Raw genomic sequence first — 20659 nt, 5'->3', positions numbered from 1 at the left:
TGTCCCAGGATCCCTCAAACCCTGGATGGGAGGTGGGAGCTGCCAAAGCTGCCGCCAGCTGTCCCCGTGTCACAGGGAGCAGCCCTGGAGAAAACCCAGCCCGGGATTCACCGGCACACAAACAGCAGCCACGGGCTGATTTATGGCCTGAGCGGGTGAAATCGGCCACAGCCTGGGAATGCTGATGTCCCTTGTGTCACCACAGACACCCAGAGATTCCCCAGCCCCCTGGGAGATTCCCCTCGTCCTCCATGTCAAGGAGGGCTCCGTATTCCATATTCAATGCTCCATGCTCCATGCTCCATGTTCCATGTTCCATATTCCATATTCCACATTCTATGATCTGTATTCCATATTCCATATTCCATATTCTGTATTGTATGTTTCATATTCCATATTCTGTGTTCCATGCTCCATATTCCATATTCTGTATTCTATATTTTATATTCCATATTCCATGCTCCATATTCCATATTCCACATTCCACGTTCACCAAGGAAAGGCCACGTCAGGAATTTTGGAGGGCGCTGGTTGCTCAGGCAAAGTTTGGGGTGTTTTACCCAGAAGTTTTCCTGGAGCCCAGAGCTATCTGCAAGTGGAACACAGAGCCATGGAATATTCTGGGTTGGAAGGGAGCCACAAGGATCTGGAATGCAACACTTACATGAACAATATGTTCAGGGATTGAACCCTGCGTGCAGGAAAAGAGCTGCTGTCCCACAGGGGGATAATCTGGGAGGCAGGGGTGGCACAGGACAGGTGGGGACGGTGCTCTGGGTGCCCTGGGTGTCCTGGGTGGTCTGGGTGCCCTGGGTGTCCAGGATGTTCCGGGTGCCCTGGGTGACTGGGATGTCCGGGATGTCCCGGGTGTCCCGGGTGTCCCGGGTGTCCTGGGTGCTCTGGGTGTCCTGGGTGTCCCAGGTGTTCCAGGTGCCCTGGGTGTCCCGGGTGTCCCGGGTGTCCTGGGTGTCCCAGGTGTTCCGGGTGCCCTGGGTGTTCTGGGTGTCCTGGGTGCCCTGGGTGCTCTGGGTGACTGGGATGTCCGGGAAGTCCTGGGTGCCCTGGGTGACCGGGATGTCCGGGATGTCCTGGGTGCCCTGCGTGTCCTGGGTGTCCTGGGTGAGGACACGGCCCCACAGCAGCCAGGCAAGGTAAGCAGAGCAGCAGTGGGCTTTGGATCCTCCAAATCTGTGGGCTTTGGATCCTCCTGACAAGCCAGGAGCACCTCGGGTCCTTCTGCGGCTGCCAGGAGGGACTTCCTTAAATCCAATCATCCCTGTGTCCCAGAGCTGCTCCCAGCCTCCCTCACGCTTCCAAAGCTCCTTTCCCACGGCGTCGAGACGGAGGAGCTCCGAAGGGCTTGAGCAGCTCTCGGAACCCTGGGCACGGAGAATTCCAGGCTTTCTGACCCCCAGGCAAACACTGCATTGACCTGAGGCCGTGGAACAGCTCCCAAAATGGAATGACAGCACTGGGATTGTGGGTGTGGGGTTTGGATAGAAGTGTGTGACAGCACAGGGTGCAAAACTGAGAGTTGAAGGGTTTAGAATATAGTAATATATATAAAGCAGGATGGAGGATTTAGGGCAGAGGCTGATTCCTTCTTTTTCACCTTCTTCTTGATGGTCTGGGTGGGATTTTGTAACTGGACAGAAAATTCCACGTTGCGGGCCACGGGTGGTTGGTTATTGTGTTAAAAGTAAAAATAACACAGGTATAATTTCTTAATGGGACAGTTTATCCTAAAAAGGCCTTGTAGAGAGTTTGAGACTGAGCCATTCTTCACTTTGTTAGCAGAACTCACAGCTTGTGAGGCTGTAACAGAGATAAGAATTAAAAGCATCCGAGTCCCAACGCGAAAACCGCCTCTCCTGAGCATTTAATCCCGGCTCTAAGAGAAGAAAAGGAGATAAAAACCCCTCAAAGAGCCATTTGCAGTTAATTTGGCCAAGCCTCCGCAGGTAATTGGCACCGGGAGCGGAGCGCTCCCAGCGCCCCGGGGTTACAATTCGGGCTCTGCCTGGCACCCTGCGGGCACAGAGTCGCTGACACCATTAAGTGTCCGAGACAATTGCAAATGAAGCGAAAATAAATGTAATTAGTTATTACAGTTTATTAGCGGCTCATATCCTTCAGCAGATCCTGTCTTTATTCGGTGTTTAATGGGATTAATAACTCCTTAAGCAGGCATGTGACAGCCAAGAGCAGTGAAATTCCACAGCTGGCACGTAAATGTTCTCTTGCTTCTTCATTTACCCCCTTTTTTTTTAGAGAGGGACATTTTTCAGGCCTCTTCTTGACAATTTTCTGGTTTATTGACAGAGTGGGTAAGTTATTGGGACAGAAGCAGGTATTGGGATTCTCAAGTCAGGCAGGATCAGCCACAAACCCACTGGGGGTGTGTAGGAGCAGGGTGAAAAGCTGGGCTGTCATTTTTATTAAGTGCAGCTAACAAACAGTCTGTAAATTTCCATATGAAGCTGTTTGGAGAATGAGAAGTTCCTTTAACACAACGAAAAATAAATGCACCTGTAATAACAAGGGATGTGTCCCATGGGAATCAGTAAAGAAAATGTGTAAACAATCCCAGAATGGATAGATTTGATAAACAAGTAAAATGTTTTTAACTAACCAATAGAATAATTAACAAAAAAAAAAAACAAAAAACAAAAAAAAAACCCAAAAAAACTATTAATCAATTAGAAGTTGCCCATGGGGTTTGTACAAAACTGCATAAACGACAACACGGGGCCGTAATAAAGAGAAGCTTTCAGAGCCTTCTAAAAACTTTTATTGTGTCACTCTGTATGTCGTGTCCGCCCTAACGACAATAGGGGCACGTTGGAAATCCAGAAGTTTCTTAACCAAAATGTCTCGTTCTGCCCCATCCCGGTGCCAGCCGGCCTCTGCTCCATCCCAAAGTTCAGCAGACACTGAACTTCACAGAAACACAGAATTTTTAGGTTGGAAGAGACCTCCAAGATCATGGAGTCCAACCCACCTCTAATACCTCAACTAGACCATGACACCAAGCGCCACATCCTAAGTCAGGAGGATGGGGAAGATCATGGAATACGAGAGAAAAGTGACTGCCTTGTGGCATCTCTGTCCAAAAAGTTGAGTGTGAACAACAAAACGAACTCAGTTCTGCCTCACCTTCACTTATTCCAGACAGGCCAGCGAAGAGCAAACTCTGCAGGCAGGACAAGAGGAAGGGAGAGCAGCAAAACCAAAGCAGGGCACGCCGCTGCCTTCAGAGCAGGGAGAGCCGGGCGCTGGTTACAGATTCATGTGCCCACACTTTGCAGGAGAAAGTGCCCTTTGGCAAACGGCCCCGGGGCTGAGTTTGTGTTTGTTATGGCAAACTCCACCCTTGAGAGGGCCCTGGGGGTGTTTAGGGGGCCCACGAGGAGCGCGGTGGTGCTGCAGACACCGCAGGTCAGCGTGGCACGGCGCTGAGACCACCCTGGACAGCCGGGGACGCACAGCTGCGGGGGCTCGCCAGCACCGCGAGACGCTGCATCTGAAGAATTAAGGGGTTTTAGGAGAGTTAAGATAATACGTTGCTGAATTAGCTGAAGTAGATAGGTGAGCTTTGATCGCAGTTAACAGAAGCCGGATCTTCGATAAAATATCCCGGATTTAGTAACTCATTGCTTGTCAGCTTTATGTAGCTGTGCTTGTAACAAAAACCAAAATGTGGTAAATAGGACATAAGATAGCTGCAGGTTTCCTGCTTAAAGGACCCATTGAACACAGGAAACTGTAAGTTCTAACAAGGATTCATTTGTCACGGATGCATTGAAAAGGTGGAAAGGAAGGAGGAAGACTCATCTTCCTTCCTCATTTTTGGTGACCCCTCCCCAGAACAGACGCCAGACTCATTTTAGGAAACAAACTGCCCGCACTTAACAGTCTTTTTTACAAATTAGCACATGAAGAGAAGAATGGGAGGTGACGGGGGTATGAATATGCATTTGCATTTTGGGTATTCAACACCTTTGTAAATAAAAGGCTTTGTAATTACCCGTGAATTTCGCAGTGTGCATTAGGGAAATATCCCGCGTGCTGCCGGCAGTGATAAACATAAACTCTCTAAATTTAAATTGTTAGAGAGTTTTTGTCCGTCACAGTTGGGTATCGATACTAGATCAATACCCGCATTTCTTTAATAAGTCACCTGGACAATAAAATCACAGACAAAGACTCTATAACTAGTTAAAGTTAGAAAGTGGAATGTTTATTTGGACATCGGACAGCACGGGAGTCACCTCCGAGAGTCGTGCCCGTGAATTTCAAGGCTCTTTGCCCTCGGTTTATCTACCAAAGTCTGACATACTCGAACTGTCTATACATTTGCACAATCCCAGCCCCTCCACTCCCCGCTTTGTATTAAAGTCAGCCCAGAGTCGCTCATGCCTGCACAATTCTTCACTCAAATTGGGTCGGTGCTCCTTGAAATGGGTCAGCGGGCTGGAAAGGTGAAGTCAGGGATGTCTTCCTCGCCGTGACCTTTCTCCTGGCATGCTTTCGTGATCTCTTGGCACAACTCAATCTCCCCTAATTTGCTTCCCATTATTTTTGTGTCCGGGTGCTGTCATGGTTCCATTGGTTTCCATTTGTTCTCCTGCTGGTCCATCCATCTCATTTCCTTCTATGAACACAACCAAGACAGGCACATAATAGCAAGGAATACATCGCCTGTGTTATAGTTTAAGATCCAGTAATTATCGTGGGTTGGTTTGGGGGTTTTTGTTTGGTTGGTTTTTTGTTTGGGGTTTTGGGGGTTTTTTTTGTTTGTTTGTTTTTGTTTTTGTTTTTCCTAACTCGCATCTTAATCAATATAAATTACTTCTATCCCTCGGCTAAAATCTGAACTCTTTAATTTTTTTTACTTTGAGGAGGAGGAGGGAGGCAGGCCCGGGGATCGTCACCGACCTCCCAAACGCAGCGGTGGGGTGGTGCAGGGTGGATCCCAGTCGGGATCTCGCAGCAAGGGGCTCAGTCCCGCTCTGCACTGCTAGGAACATCAGTGCCGACAGCTCCCGGTCAGGGCATCTCGGAAATGTCCACCTCCAGGCTTCTCCTGCCGCCCGGCTTCCCTCCGGAGGGGCAGCTGCTCTGGGGGTGACTCTGTGCTGGAAAATCTGCGAGCCTGAGGCAGATTCCATCACCGCCTTCATCACCTGGGCTGCTGCTCCGAGCTGATTTAATTGATTGACCGCTTAATGAAGCTCTGCATTTGGGAGCCCCGAGCGCGCGGCTCTGTGTGATGTGTCAAGGTCACTTCGCAGGGACATTGCTCACCAGAGGAGGGGAAATGCCCCGGTGTTAAGGAGCCCTGAGGTGGGAGGTGACGATGGCAGGTTCCTGGTTCTTCACGGGGGCTGCACAGCCCAGCTGCTCCCAGGGCACATCTGGGGCTGCCAGGGCACATCTGGAGCTCCGAGCCAGGCTGGCGGCACCTCTGGGCTGCAGTGCCAGGCTGAGAGCTGCCAGGGATCCACTGGAAATAATTCCAGCGTCCTTCTGGGTGTGCCAGTGGGAGCTGTTCCTGCCCATGGCGGGGATTGGAACTGGATTGGAGCTTTAAGGTCCCTTCCAACCCAAAGCATTCCATGATTTCGGGGAATGGAATAGACTTGAGTTGAATCATGGAGTGTTACTTACAGAGTAGCAGTAAATGGAGTGTGGGGTTTATGGTTAAACAAGAGCAGAGCTCCTGAAATGAGGTTAAAAGGAATTCTGTCAGGGGTCTGGTGCGCAGCTGTTTCCTGCACACCAGGAGAAAACTCTTGCAGAGGAATTAATGGGGAGCATTTATCAATTATTGATGGGAAATAATCGCTGCAAACCCAGCAATATCAACGAGGAGATGCAGTCAGGGGCAGGATCGGGCAAAAGAAAAAAATAAAAATACAGACAAGCCTCCAGAGTGAGAGCAATCAGAGAAACTCCACTCTGTGATTCCATAACACTCGTGTCTATATCTCAGATCAATTCCAGAAGTGCCCCAGCTTTGGGCTCGGCCCCCCCACTGAAGTTGAGGCACAAACCAAAACCTTTCAGCCCCAAGAGTGCCAGCTGAGGTGGATGTGGCAGCAGGAGCGCATTCTTTTGGGAGCAGGGTAATTTCAGAGCTCTTCAAACAGGAAATGGGGTGTCCTTTTAGGAAGAGATAAGCAGTAAAATGATAACACTTCCTAGAAGACAGCGAAATGCAAATAATCTTGGCGCTGCACATGGCACAGGCAATCCACCACCTCCTCTCTGTGCACTTCAGGGTCTCGTGGAGATGTTTATTCACACCTGGTGCTTCTGCACAAACATCCTGCTCTATTCTCCCGTTCCCTGTTGTTCGATTTTCCCACTTTCTGTGCCCCATCCAAGACCCAGCCCCAGCCACTGCCCTGGGCCACCAGGCTGTGAGCTGTGCGCACACACACTGCTCATTTCCAGGCTGCTGTGTGCCGCACAGCCCTGGGCTCTGAGCAGCGTTTTATGCAATATTTATGTTTCTCTGAGACTCGAGAGGTCACTCAACCTGACAGAAGTGAAGCCTCTGCCTGTGCGAGGGGGGTTCTGCTGCGGCATCAGCAGAAAGTAAATGAGCTCCCAAATGAGAGTTCGGAGAGTTCTGGCTGGCATTTCCATACAGCTTTGGACTCTGCTCGTGGCTTCTTCCTTCGAGGGAGGAAAAGTTGCTGCAAGTGTCTGCTCAGCACCGGGCTGGCGCTGGAACGGAGCACCAGGGGGATCAGTGTTTGCTGCAGCTGCAGCGAGCCTTTCCCGGCCATCCCTGCACATCTGAACATCTCAGCAACAGAACCCCGAGAAGAGAAAAGGTGAAGGCTCAGTTTGTCACCTGGATTGCACCCCAGCTCACCCTTCCCTCCCTCTGCAGCGCTTTTAGCACGGGGCTGGGCCAGGCCTGCATTGCTTCACCTCCATCCTCCCTGCCAGGACCCTGAGCACGGGGAGGTTAAACCAGACCTCCAAGGTCACACAAAAGGTGCTGATTTCAGCTTCCCCTCCCCACACTCTGCTGCCTTCGGGCTGCTCCCAGGATGTCCAAGGAAAACAGGGAGTCACGAGCACCCCTGAGCAGCTGATGGTAGAAGTGAGCGGTGTAAAAATGCCAGAGGAGATACAGGATGAGCATCTGTGGCCAGCAGGAACTTCAGAGCAGAACATCTGCTTGCCTGGGGTGGGGACTGATTCCCTCGTGCTCTGGCAGGGTCATCGAGGTGCTCGGTTCCCTCAGGGCTTCAGTGCCTTTTCCAGAACCCTGGAGCGAGCAGGATGGAATAGCCAGGCTGGCAGACAGGGCACAGCCTGGGCAGGAGGCTGTCGCTCTGCAGAGGCAGCTGGAGGAGCAGCAGGATGTCCCAGGGCATCCCAGACGGCAGGAGCTGCCTGCTCAGCTGGCTGAGCCCCACCTGCAGGGCACGGGGACTGGCACCGACAGCTTCCGGAGCTGCTGGGATCCACCTGGAGCTGGGCTTTGCTGAGCTGGGCTTTGCTGAGCTGGGCTGGAGGATGCGCTGCTCCAGCTGCTGCTGCAGGGCTTGGAGTCAGTCACAGAATCACAGAATCGCAGAATCACAGAATCACCAGGTTGGAAGAGACCTCCAAGATCACTGAGTCCAACCCAGCCCCAACACCTCAACTAAACCCTGGCACCCAGTGCCACATCCAGGCTTTGTTTAAACACATCCAGGGATGGTGACTCCACCACCTCCCCGGGCAGATCACACCCTGCCGGTGACACTGACAGCCCTGGGGGTGTCCAGCTGCACTCCCTTCAGCCACACACTTGGTCTGTGGTGCTGTGGGTGCTGGGAATGGGCAGGAGAGCCACAGATCAGCCGGGAGATGATTCTTCCCGAGCATCAAAGCCAAAGATCACTGATGCTTGCAGTTAAAAAAAGAAATTGGGAAAGGAAATCCCGAAGGTGAAGGGGTTGCTCTGGGTCTCTGGCTGTAGAGAGCTTTCCAATGGAGAGGTGGGACAGCACAGCCTTTTCCCCCTTCACCACTTCCAGCCCTGTCCTGAAGTTCCCGAGGTGCCGCAGATGTGGAGCTGTGCCCCAGGGGTGGCACCACTCCAGCGCATGTGGGCAGCTCTACCTAACCCTGCCCTCCAGGCCAAAAAGCACCTGTGGAGCGATTTCCACACCATTTCTGCTGCCCAGAATCTATTTTTGTCCTGTTTGTGCTAAAACCCAGAAGAGTGATTTTTAGGGAAGATTCAGCACGAGGCTTGTTCGCGGTCGGGAGGAAATGAGGTGAGAAAATGGTTCTTTTCCCCTGCAGATTGTGGCCAGCTCCATTTCAGAGGAACCAAGCTGTCCAGCCACCTCTGCGGCCCCTTGAACAACTCCCACACTGATCCCACGGCCCGCAGCACGGTGTTAACTCAAAGGCAGCGACGTGCGCAGCACAAGTGGTTCCACATGTATCCAAGCAGTGAAAGGGCAGAATTACCTGGGATGGCCCTGGAAACAGCAAATGTGGCGTGAAGGAGCACACTCAGCTCCCACCGGGGGATTGGAGGGGTCAGGAAAGCAGGAGTTACACAAATTCCAGCCAAAGCCATCAGCAACAGCTCAGTGAGCATTCAGAGTGCGAATGGCACTGCGGGCACACGTGGGAGGGAAGGGAACTCGTGTTTTCTGTCACTTCTGGAGCAGCCTGGCCGCGCTTGGGCTGCACAGCAAGGAAAGGCTGTCAGCAGCCACGGGTCAGCGCCACAGGAATGGCAAAGAGCTCGGGGCTCGCTCTGCCCCGCAGGTGCCCAGTTTGGAGAGTCCCTGGCAGGGCAGGGAGCACCCGGAGCCTCCCTCTGAGAGAAGGGCAGCTCAGCTGGGGAAGAATTCCCTGGCAGATCACGGGGAGTCACCCTCGGAAAGGATCCCACAAGGGACAGGGTCACCTCGCTGTCCTGCAGTGCCTGAGGACCCTGGGACCAGCCCAAACATGGCACTGTGTCCCAGCCGAGCCCAGCCCAAACTGGGCACTGTGTCCCAGCAGGACCTAGCCCAAACTGGGCACTGTGTCCCAGCCGAGCCCAGCCCAAACTGGGCACTGTGTCCCAGCAGGACCCAGCCCAAACTGGGCACTGTGTCCCAGCAGGACCCAGCCCAAACTGGGCACTGTGTCCCAGCAGGACCCAGCCCAAACTGGGCACTGTGTCCCAGCAGGACCCAGCCCAAACTGGGCACTGTGTCCCACCTGAGCCCAGCCCAAACTGGGCGCTGTGTCCCAGCAGGACCCAGCCCAAACTGGGCACTGTGTCCCAGCAGGACCCAGCCCAAACTGGGCACTGTGTCCCAGCTGAGCCCAGCCCAAATTGGGCACTGTGTCCCAGCTGAGCCCAGCCCAAACTGGGCACTGTGTCCCACCTGAGCCCAGCCCAAATTGGGCACTGTGTCCCAGCAGGACCCAGCCCAAACTGGGCACTGTGTCCCACCTGAGCCCAGCCCAAACTGGGCGCTGTGTCCCAGCTGAGCCCAGCCCAAACTGGGCACTGTGTCCCAGCAGGACCCAGCCCAAACTGGCCACTGTTTCCCAGCTGATCTCAGCCCAAACTGGAGTGGAATTTTCCAGGAATTAGGGCTGATTTACAGGATTGCGGGACCTGCAGTGCCCCGCTCTGTCCCTGCCCCACCTGCAGAAGGACCTGAGGAGCCTGAGGTGACTGAGGGGTTGTCCCTGTCCCCTGCTCTGTCCCCACACGTGTCTCCAAGGCCGGAGGCCTGCAGCGGGCTCCCACAGCGGCATTTCTGGCTGCACCCATGGAATTTCTCCCGAGGGGGAGCCCCATGGTGTCCTGCTGCCGCTGGCACTGCCTGCAGGGAATGGCTCTCCCGTGGGTGCCACCCCACCCAAAGTCGCCCTGTGCCCCAAACTCTGCTGGCGCTGCCAGCTCTGCCCCCTCCCTCCAGCCCTGGCTGTGCAAGCCGCCCCAAAAGCTGCTCAGGGAGCTGGAATTATCCCTTCCCCTTTTCCAGAGGGTGCAGTGGCTCCGGCAGTCACTGCAGGCACCATTTGCACACCAAGGCATCAAGAAACTTCCCAAGCAGAGTTATCTTTCTTCTTTCCTGCTGCCAAACCCACGGAGGAGCCCAGCTGCAAAGGAGCTGCAGGGAGCTGTGCAGGGCTCTGACCTGCTGGAGAACATTCCTGAGGCTGAAATCCAGATTTTTGCAGCGCAAAACTTCCCCAAAATGAGCAGGATTGGTAGATTTATTTTTAATTCTACATTTCTTTGAAGCTGCATTTTTTTATTATTTATTTATTTATTTTAAATCTTTTCATCCCCCATTTACTCTGCTAGCAGGGAGTATTTCCATATTTTTTCCCCCCTTTTTCCTTTTCCAGATCCTGGCTGTTTTGTGGTGGCAGAGTGACAGGAGAGCTTTGAAACTGCACAGTTCTGCCAGTCTGCCAGCGCTGGCAAAACTTTGCAGGAAAATAGAACAGAAAAAATAAAAAAAAATTTTGGGGAAAAAAAAAAACTGATGGGGGAAAAGAAGCATTTTGTGCTGTTTAAAAGTGTAAAAAAAACTTCTCTAAGAAAAAAAAAAAAAACAAACCCTCTAACAGGTGGTTTGAAGGTGCTGACCATTGTGAAAGAAAAATCACCAGGATTGGTTTCACTGAGAGAATATTAATTTTTTGGCCAGTTTTCCTAACCTCTGAGGCATCCGGCAGCACCAGTGGGTCAGGAGTTGTTGGGTTTGTTGGGTTTTTTTTTTTGCCTGGGAAAAAAACCCCAAAAGACTTCTTTGCCAGAAGTGTCCGTGGTGAGCCTGGACCCTCCTGATGCCGGGCTGAGGTTTGGACCCCAGGAGGGTGCAGCCCTGGGGGATTTTCCCTCTGCAGCGTGGTCAGCACGGAGCTGGACACGGGCTCCTCTCCTCCCAGCCGCTCCCGATTCTCTCCTGACAGCCCCAGCCCAGGGAGAGCTGGCAGAGATCAAAGAGGACGGGGAGGTGGCAGCCCCTCTCTGGTTTCGGGAGTTGAAAGCGATGTTCACAGCTCCGCGGCTGAGGCTGTGCCGCTGAGGCAGCGCTCCCTGCTCCTCCAGCGGGGCTGCTGTCATCCTCCGGGAGAAAACGCCTTCCCTTTTGATCCTGTCGTGCAGAGGGATCAAAACCAAGCGGGCCAAGGCACAAGACCCAGAATTATTTAGTCAGCAACCTGTTCAAAGCTTTCCTTTCTTCCTGAGGGGGGAAAAACCAGCAGAGAAAATGTGCAGACAACGAACAGCAAAGAGAAGAGATCCTGAAGAGGCAACAGGAAGGTGGAGGCAACCAAGTCGTGGAGAAAACCACTGTCCCCATGCTGAGGAGATTGCAGCTCCAGGGAGGAGTGGGAGCTCAGTTTGGGGGATTTGAAGGTGATTGCAGCTCCAGCGAGGAGTGGGAGCTCAGTTTGGGGGATTTGAAGGTGATTGCAGCTCCAGGGAGGAGTGGGAGCTCAGTTTGGGGGATTTGAAGGTGATTGCAGCTCCAGCGAGGAGTGGGAGCTCAGTTTGGGGGATTTGAAGGTGATTGCAGCTCCAGGGAGGAGTGGGGTGGGAGCTCAGTTTGGGGGATTTGAAGGTGATTGCAGCTCCAGGGAGGAGTGGGAGCTCAGTTTGGGGGATTTGAAGGATCTCTCTGCCTCCCTGCAGAGGATGAGAGATGCTGAGCTCGATAGGAATCCACCCAAAAGAGGAAAAATGGCCAATCCTCATCACTCCAGTGCAGAGGCTGGCTGGGATTATGGCAAGGCTGGAAAATGACAGATAGCTGTAAAATATCTGATGATAAAGCTGTGAGAAGCTGCCCAGAAGGGTCCCCCTCCACCAGGACCTTTGGTGGTGAAGTGTCACACCAGCGGTGTCCCCTCCCAGTGCCACACCGGGGTACAGCGGGAGCTTCAGGTGCATCCCAGGCGTGATGAAGTGGGATTTATCCGAGCAGGTGATTTCAAATCCTTGTTCTCCCATGGTCCGAGAGGTTTTGCCTTGAGAAAACTCTGGCAGGAGAGGCACAAATGAAGCAGGGAACAGTAATCAGAGAGTCACGGAACGGTTTGGGTTGGGAGGGACCTTAAATCCCACCCAGTGCCACCCCTGCCGTGGCAGGGACACCTCCCACCATCCCAGGCTGCCCCAAGCCCAGCATCCAACCTGGGCACTGCCAGGGATCCACAGGGAACAATTCCTTTCCAATATCCAACCTGAATTTCCCCTCTGCCAGTCTGAATCCACTCCCCTTGTCCTGGGAAAAAACTGTCCATGAGGCCCAGGTCTCCAAACCTCAGGGATGTCCTTCAGGACGGGAATGTCCCAATTCCAGGACAGTTTCTTTACAGACAATCTCCATGGTCTCTGTCCTCAGAGCTATGTGTGACCTGCAAACCATCCTCAATCCCCCTCCCTTTTTTTTCTTACTTTTTTTTCCCCTCAGCAGATGTTTAAAGAGAAGGAATAAGGCTGTAAAAGAGAAAGATAAAACAGTACAAGATGTGACACTAAGAGGCAAAACAAAAAAAAAAAAAAAAAAAAGGAAATAAAAGGAGGGAAAAAAAGTGGTTTCAAAAATCTCTTTTCTCAGACAGCCTCATGCGATTACAGCATTTATCAGTGTCTATCTCAACACGGAGCAGCTCCAGCTTGTAAAGAGTGACACATGCGGGGAACGAAATAACAGGGCCGCCAAAGGCTCCCGAGCTGAAACGAGAGCCTGGGCGGGGCAGGGAGGGGATGGAAAGTACCGCAGGAGCCCCGTGGCTGGGCTGCTCAGCAGCGACTGGGACGGGGCTGAACAGCCACGCTCCTTCAGGGAGCGGCCAAACGCGGCACGGAACAGAGAACCCCCAGCTCTGCCCTCCTGGCGGGGCAGAGCCGGGGGATTTCAAAGCACGGTGCACGGAGCAGAGAACCCCCAGCTGTGCCCTCCTGGCGGGGCAGAGCCGGGGGATTTCAAAGCACAGTGCACGGAGCAGAGAACCCCCAGCTCTGCCCTCCTGGCGGGGCAGAGCCGGGGGATTTCAAAGCACAGTGCACGGAGCAGAGAACCCCCAGCTCTGCCCTCCTGGAAAGGCAGAGCCGGGGGATTTCAAAGCACAGTGCACGGAGCAGAGAGCCCCCAGCTCTGCCCTCCTGGCGGGGCAGAGCCGGGGAATTTCAAAGCACAGTGCCCAGAGCAGAGAACCCCCAGCTCTGCCCTCCTGGCGGGGCAGAGCCGGGGGATTTCAAAGCACAGTGCACGGAGCAGAGAACCCCCAGCTCTGCCCTCCTGGCGGGGCAGAGCCGGGGAATTTCAAAGCACAGTGCCCAGAGCAGGGGAGGTTCAGTGTTCCTGGAGAGTGCCAGGAGAAGGGTTCATGTCTAAAAGAGGAGAGATTTGGGGATGATGCCTTGGGAAGGCTGAGCTGGAGCAGAGACTGGGCAGAGCTGGAGAATAAAGCAGGTATTTATTGAAAGGCCTGTAAGGACAGGTGGGCTTGACATCTGAAGTGATTTTAGCCTGCTAGCAGCGCTGTTTCCCAAGGGAAAACTTTTTGAGATAGCTTCTTCTCCAAACAATCTTGGCAAAACAACTCTCCCAAAACAATCTTTCTCCAGGTGATGTTTGGCTGTTTCTCTGGTTTCACCAATGGATTAGAGAGGTGTTGTTCCTGTTCACCAATCATGTTAAGTCTGTATCAGAACACCTCATAAAAGGTGGTAAAAATTAGACAATAAGGCCTTTTCTATACTCTTTGCCTTCTGAAATGTTTGGAGTCTTTCATCTTTGTTTCATGTTCGACAGTGACAAGGACACACCTTGGGCAGGACAAGAGCCTGGCCAGGGCTGCACCCAGGATGGACCCAAAATGGGCACAAAATGGACAAAGGGTCACGAGGTCTCACACTTGGGTCAGTTTGGGTCCATTTGTTTACCTGCAGCCTCCTGCAGACATTTTCCAGGTCCTGTTTTTGATTCCAGAGCTCCCTGTCCCTCCTGGCCCCCGGCCCCTCAGCAAACCCTCTGGAATCCTGGGGGGTTCCATCCTGAGGATAAATCTGGTGAATGGGATTGGCTGGGGAGGTTTTGGGTTCATTCTAGAGGTGCCTGTTTGTTTCACCCCCACACCCAAGCAGGTGTTCCCATATCAGGAAAAGAGTTTTAAGCCTCATCATCTGGACTTTTAAGGAAGAAGAACCAGAAGCTTCCATGCTTCTTTCACCATAATTGCCCCAGTGCCAGGACAAAGGCTCCTGTTGGACCCCTGAGCTGTTCCTCAAGGAATGTGGCTGTTTTCTATTGGGCAGCAGCCAAAAACGCCTCCTGGATCGTTGAATACTTAAGAGAGAGCACGGAGATCCTCGGGACATTTTCAGCGTGTCTTCGCAGGTGTAAGGAACCTCCCTGCACCGTGCATGGCTTTTACTCTTCCGTTCTTTATAGTTTGTTATTTTCACTTTCATTAAAACTTTTTGCTTTTTCCGAACAGCTCCGATCATTAGCTGTCCCACTAATGTTTTATAAGGCATTTCTGAGAGGCTGCTGGCAGCCCTCAGAGCTCGATACACCTTCGTGGGGCTAAAAACCACGCTGGCCTCGCTCAGAATTGTATCACCTGCCTGTGATTTATCCTCCCTGCCCCTGCCCAGGCACTCAGCCTGACCCAGAGCCGCCCCAGCTCCATTTCCCACTTGCCGTGCACGCCCTTTCAGGAGAGGGAAATGTTTCCCCATTATCTGCTTCGAGGCATCTTTATTTTGCCATCGCATTCCTCAGCCATTTTCCCGTAAATCTCAATAAAACAGCCGGGGTTACTGCAAGAGCTCTTTTTAACAATGGAAGCAGCTTCACCCGAAAAGTTGCATTCAGCCTGACGAAGATCCATCTGCTGCAGCACAAAACTCGCAGAAATAACGAGGGGAAATCGGTTTGGTGATCACATCCTTCACTCTGAGAGCAGGCAGGAGCTGCCCTGCCTGTTGGGAAGGAAGGGAGGAACACGTTGTGCCCTTTTGGCTTGCAGTCAGTAAATAAGGGGAGCCAAGCAGCTGCTGAACGTTTGCCCAGCCCGAGCTGCTGATCACAGCCAGGGCTGAGGCAGAGGCGCAGGTCAGACCCCAGCCCTGCAGAAATGAGAGGGCAGCTGGGGCTTTGTGCACGTTAGGAATGTCAGCAGCTCTCTGATGCTGGCTGGGCCACCCTCGAAGGCTTTGTGGGGCGTTCTGGCCGAGTGGGAAGCAGCTGAAACGCAGCAGAGCCCTTCCCCTGCTGAGGGTGCAGTGCTGGGAGCCCGCCGAGGGAAGGGCAGCACGGAATTCCCGTGGTCCGGGATTTCCTGGGGTGCTGCCTCACAGCACACGCCACGGGTTCCTCACCACGTCCCCATGCTCAGGGCCCCAAAGGGGACGTTCGTGCAGGGGTTTCACCTCTGGTGTGCCCTGTGCGTTCCCGCAGAACCAGCTGGAAGAGCTCCAGCCCCAAACCCCCAGGACGTCCAGCTGTCCCTCCCCGTGCCCTTGTCACGCCTGCAGCAGCAGATTTGGGGCTGGAACAGGGAAGTTTCCCTGGCACAGCTCAGAGGCCAGGTGTCCCTGTCACCTGCTGAGCGCCCTGGGCAGGGCTGGCACCTGCAGGATGTGTCACTGTCCCCACCTACCCAACCCCTGCGCTGGAGTACCCCCAGCTCTGCAAACCCCACGGTCAGACACCAAAAACTTTCATCCAGCATTAGGAAGGGGATGGTGGCGCTGCTGTCATTAACACAACTGTCACAGCAGCTGCTGGCTGCTCTTAGGGGATCCCTGTCCCGGTTTAGGACAACTGAGAACAAAAGCATCAAAAAGTCACTCCAGGACATCCCAGAATCCCAGGATGGTTTGGGCTGGAAGGGATCTTTCAGATCATCCAGTGCCACCCCAGCCAGACCTCAGCACTCGGCAGAGGTCAGCCCAGGGCACAGAGGGGCACAGGAGGTCAGGACAACACTTGAGCTCCGAGGTCTCATCCCAAGGAGAAGGGCTGCCCTTAAACCCGACAGGAAAAATCAGGAATCGCTCCACCAGACTTCCCGAAATGGGTTTTCAAAGCTCTCCTGACAACTTTGTGTCAAGGCAAGAGAGAGACAGACAGCCTGTCTGGGCACTGCCTTCCAAAGGGATTTATCTGACCACACCGAGAATCCCAGCAGAAAGCAGCAGAGGCAGTTAAACGCTCCAAACACTTTGTCTTCTGTCAGCACCAACACCTGGAATTAGGTCCTGAGAGATTCATCCCTGGAAAATATCTCCAAAATGAGTGAGTCCTCCCAAGGCCCAGCTGGAAGTTTCATTGTTAATGAAGGTAACTGGTCACTTTTGGACCAAAACCAGCAAAAAAAAATCATGTTTGTCTTTCAGCTTTGGCCAAGGAAACACAAAGTTCTTTCTCAGAGTTTGAATTTCCTTACGGAAAAAAGTAGAAAGGAAAACCAACTTGATGAAAGCAATTTTTCATTAAATTGTTGCTCTTTCATAAGGCAGTTCCTTCTAGAACTTGAATTCCCAGAAAAAAAAAATGTCCAGGCTGTTCAAAGCAGGCAGTCATTATCTGTCCTAGAAGCCTTGTGTAGAAGACATTTAGGATTTAAAAAATAAAGATCATTCCTATTTTCACTCAGGGTGGGCTCCATGGGACTGCTCTGTGCAGAGCCAGGAGCTGGAATTGTTGATCCCTGTGGACCCCTCCCATGTTGGGATGTTCAGTGATGGTTTCTCAGTGTTTGGGGCAAAGCTGACTTGCAGGGAGATGAATTCCACGGGATTCTGGAGCGTCCCAAGCCGTTTTCTGAATGAAATAACCCCAGGTAATCGGGATGCTCGGTGCTTTAGCTCCAAAACTGCTGCCCTGCTTCCCTCGGCCAGATTTTGTCTCCCCAGAAAGGAAAACTTTGCCCTGAATTTTTCCTTGCCAGGTGCAAGGAACCTTCAGCGCAGACTCGGGATATCTCCAGATTTACCTGGAGCTGGAGGTGGGTTTGCTGGAGAAGGGTCACTTCTGTGGCAAGCCCTTCTGAATTGCTTCCAAATGCTCCCTGCCCACACGGAACATCCCCAAAACCTCAGCAGGAAGGGCAGAGCCTGGAGGAGGCGTTTTCCAGCCCCATCCCTCGCTCCTTCCCTGTTCCATGAGCTCAGGGAGCCGAGTCATGCCCAGCACTAATTCCAAGCACACTTCCCCGCTTTTCTCCCTGCTCTCGGGCAGAAAAATTCCATTCCATTTCCATTTCCTCTTCCATTTGGGAGGGCAGAATTACAGCGGAGGCTGGGGCTGGTTGGTTTCCCAGAAGCATCGACGAGGCAGCGTTGGGAGCCCATTTAGCTTCCATGCTAATTTTCTTTTTAATAAAGAACAAATGGGCTGGGCTGCCACAAAAAAAAAAGAAAAAAAAAAAAAGAAAAAAAAAAAGCAAAAAAAAAAAAAAGCGTAGAGCCGCTCCAAAACGAGCAGGAACGGAGCTGGGAGCAGCACAGCCCTGCTGTGTTATTATGTTTTGGGGGTGGAAAACTCCTACAAATCACTCGTGCCCCTTGTCTAAATGGAACGCGCAGGGAATAATTTGAGGCGGGGAGGCATTGCGAAAGCAAAGGATCCACTTCCGCGCTCGTTTGCTCTGCTTAAACTCCTCGCTTTGTTTGCTGCCCTTGTTAGAGAAATTGCGCCTTGGTTAAACTTAAAATATGAGTGTGATTATCAACCCCGAATATAAACCAATACAGCGCAGAAAACACTATTCATAGCCACGGAGGGCAGGAGCTTTACATAATTCCCATGGTGTGTCACGCATTTCTAGGAAGGAGAAAAAGGCCTTGGAAAGAAGCAGCTGACAGGGAAATCATTATGAGGGATTTTTTACGCTCACAGGGCAGTCTTTAACGAGAATAACGCTGCTCAGGAAAATAACCCTGGCGGTTATTGGGGCCTGAAGCTCCCCGCAGGCTCCTGGGGGGCTTTGCGGGAGTGCTGAGTCAGGGCTCCAGAGGGGAAGCGTCTGCACGGGAGCCACGCAGAGAAACCTGCGCTTCTGGCTCCCAGCACGGACTGCAAGGCTGCAGCAGAGGAATTCACACGCCTGCAGCCCTGGCCTTGTCTGGGAGCCGGGAGCAATCTGTGGGGAAAGGAGGATCCATGGGGACAGGATCAGTCCATGGGGACAGGAGCAATCTGTGGGGACAGGATTAGTCCATGGGGACAGGAGCAGTCCATGGGCACAGGATCAGTCCATGGGGACAAGAGCAATCCATGGGGACAGGAGCAATCCATGGGGACAGGAGCAATCCATGGGGACAGGAGCAATCCATGGGGACAAGAGCAATCCATGGGGACAGGATCAGTCCATGGGGACAGGATCAGTCCGTGGGGACAGGATCAGTCCGTGGGGACAGGATCAATCCATGGGGACAGGATTAATCCATGGGGACAGGATCAGTCCATGGGGACAGGAGCAATCCATGGGGACAGGAGCAATCCATGGGGACAGGATCAGTCCATGAGGACAGGATCAATCCTTGGGGACAGGAGCAATCCATGGGGACAGGATCAGTCCATGGGGACAGGATCAATCCATGGGGACAGGAGCAATCCATGGGGACAGGAGCAATCCATGGGAACAGGATTAATCCATGGGGACAGGATCAGTCCATGGGGACAGGAGCAATCCATGGGGACAGGAGCAATCCATGGGGACAGGATCAATCCATGGGAACAGGATTAATCCATGGGGACAGGATCAGTCCATGGGGACAGGAGCAATCCATGGGGACAGGAGCAATCCATGGGGACAGGATCAGTCCATGGGGACAGGAGCAATCCATGGGGACAGGATCAATCCATGGGAACAGGATTAATCCATGGGGACAGGATCAGTCCATGGGGACAGGAGCAATCCATGAGGACAGGAGCAATCCATGGGGACAGGATCAGTCCATGGGAACAGGATCAGTCCATGGGGATAGTATCAGTCCATGGGGACAGGATCAGTCCGTGGGGACAGGAGCAATCCATGGGGACAGGAGCAATCCATGGGGACAGGAGCAATCCACGGGGACAGGATCAATCCATGGGAACAGGATCAATCCATGGGGACAGGATCAGTCCATGGGGACAGGATTAATCCATGGGGACAGGATCAGTCCATGGGGACAGGAGCAATCCATGAGGACAGGAGCAATCCATGGGGACAGGATCAGTCCATGGGAACAGGATCAGTCCATGGGGATAGTATCAGTCCATGGGGACAGGATCAGTCCGTGGGGACAGGAGCAATCCATGGGGACAGGAGCAATCCATGGGGACAGGAGCAATCCACGGGGACAGGATCAATCCATGGGAACAGGATCAATCCATGGGGACAGGATCAGTCCATGGGGACAGGATTAATCCATGGGGACAGGATCAGTCCATGGGGACAGGAGCAATCCATGGTGACAGGATCAATCCATGGTGACAGGATCAATCCATGGGGACAGGAGCCTCCTGCTGCCCTCTCTCCAGGGAACAGGAGCCTCCTGCTGCCCCTTCCACGGGGCTGAGCTGTGTTTTAGCCCCGGGGCACGGGCAGGGTGTGAGCCAGCGCTGTCAGGGAGGTTCAATGAGCCTAAAAGAGAGAATGGGACAGATGGATCCATCCCTGGTGCCTGCCAAGCTCCTCTGGGAGCGGTGTGGAGCTGGGGAAGCACAACCAGCCCTGCTGAGGCCAGAGCCAAGTGCACTGGCACTTCCCCTGCTTGAGTCAGGCGTGAAAGTCAAACTTTGGAGCCATCTAAACTCAACCAGGATAGAAAGAGTGCTCAGGAATGTGCAGGAACTCAGGCTCCCATCAGCCAGGCTTGTCCCTTTAAGCAAAACTTCAAATCTGGTGCAAAACGCTCACTCCTGGCTTTCATTTATTTATTTATGATTTTAATTCTCTCCTAGATGCCAGGAAACATATTAGCATTTCATTAAAATGTATTTTCCCCACTCAGTTCTGCATTCTTTCCTGGCAAATGTTGCCTTTTTGTCATTTTCCCCGGGCCTGGAGCAGACTCAACGTGGTGCAGCTGCTTCGCTCGAGCAGCCCCTGGAGCCTCAGGCTGGTTCCTGAATCCCTGTGGGCACCTCAGGAGCTGCTGGATCGTCAGCTGCCACCGCGGGGCACGAAGGAAACACGTGGATCCCGAAATCTGAGGCACACGGGCAGGTCCTGGATCTGGAGCCCTGCCCAAGGGGCTGAGGGTGGCTTTTAGCAGGGGCTGGGCACATCTGCCATCGGTGCCAGCTTTCCTCCCCGCTGGCACAGCCGGCCCCAGCGCCGTGGCACTGCAGCCAAGGCCCGGCAGGATCTGGGGACAGGCAGAGGCTCCAGCTCCCGCCTCCCACCGAGCATTTCCCGGCACAGACACACATCCCTCCCGCCCCGATGGGCCCGGCCAGAGGAACAGCCGCTGTGCCAGCATGGAGGGGACACCTGTGTCACCCCGGGTTTTCTGAGTGTTTTAACGCCTTTTGATTGTTCATAAAATGGAGTCAGACTTTTAGCTACTGTGCAATATTAGGAGCAGTTTCTGCTCTTTCTCACAGATGTAACATAAACAAATCCTTTGTTTTTCACTCTCTGTCCTTTGTTTGCATACTTCTAA

The 20659-nt window shown here is 53.1% G+C and overlaps 1 protein-coding gene across 1 annotated transcript in view; it reads right to left on the bottom strand.

Annotated features, from left to right (window-relative positions):
* The window catches only part of SHISA6 (shisa family member 6), a 201259-nt gene extending 199985 nt beyond the window's left edge, over positions 1 to 1274 (bottom strand). The window contains exon 1 of the mRNA XM_040082011.1: positions 722 to 1274. Coding sequence (XP_039937945.1) covers positions 722 to 1274 — 553 coding nt within the window. The remainder of the gene's footprint in view (positions 1 to 721) is intronic.
* Between the last annotated feature and the right edge of the window lie 19385 nt (positions 1275 to 20659).

Source organism: Hirundo rustica, chromosome 18 (genome assembly GCF_015227805.2).
Source record: "Hirundo rustica isolate bHirRus1 chromosome 18, bHirRus1.pri.v3, whole genome shotgun sequence".
Lineage (NCBI taxonomy): Eukaryota > Metazoa > Chordata > Aves > Passeriformes > Hirundinidae > Hirundo > Hirundo rustica.
Note: the sequence above shows the minus strand (reverse complement) of the source record. Positions and strands in the feature narration are given on the sequence as shown.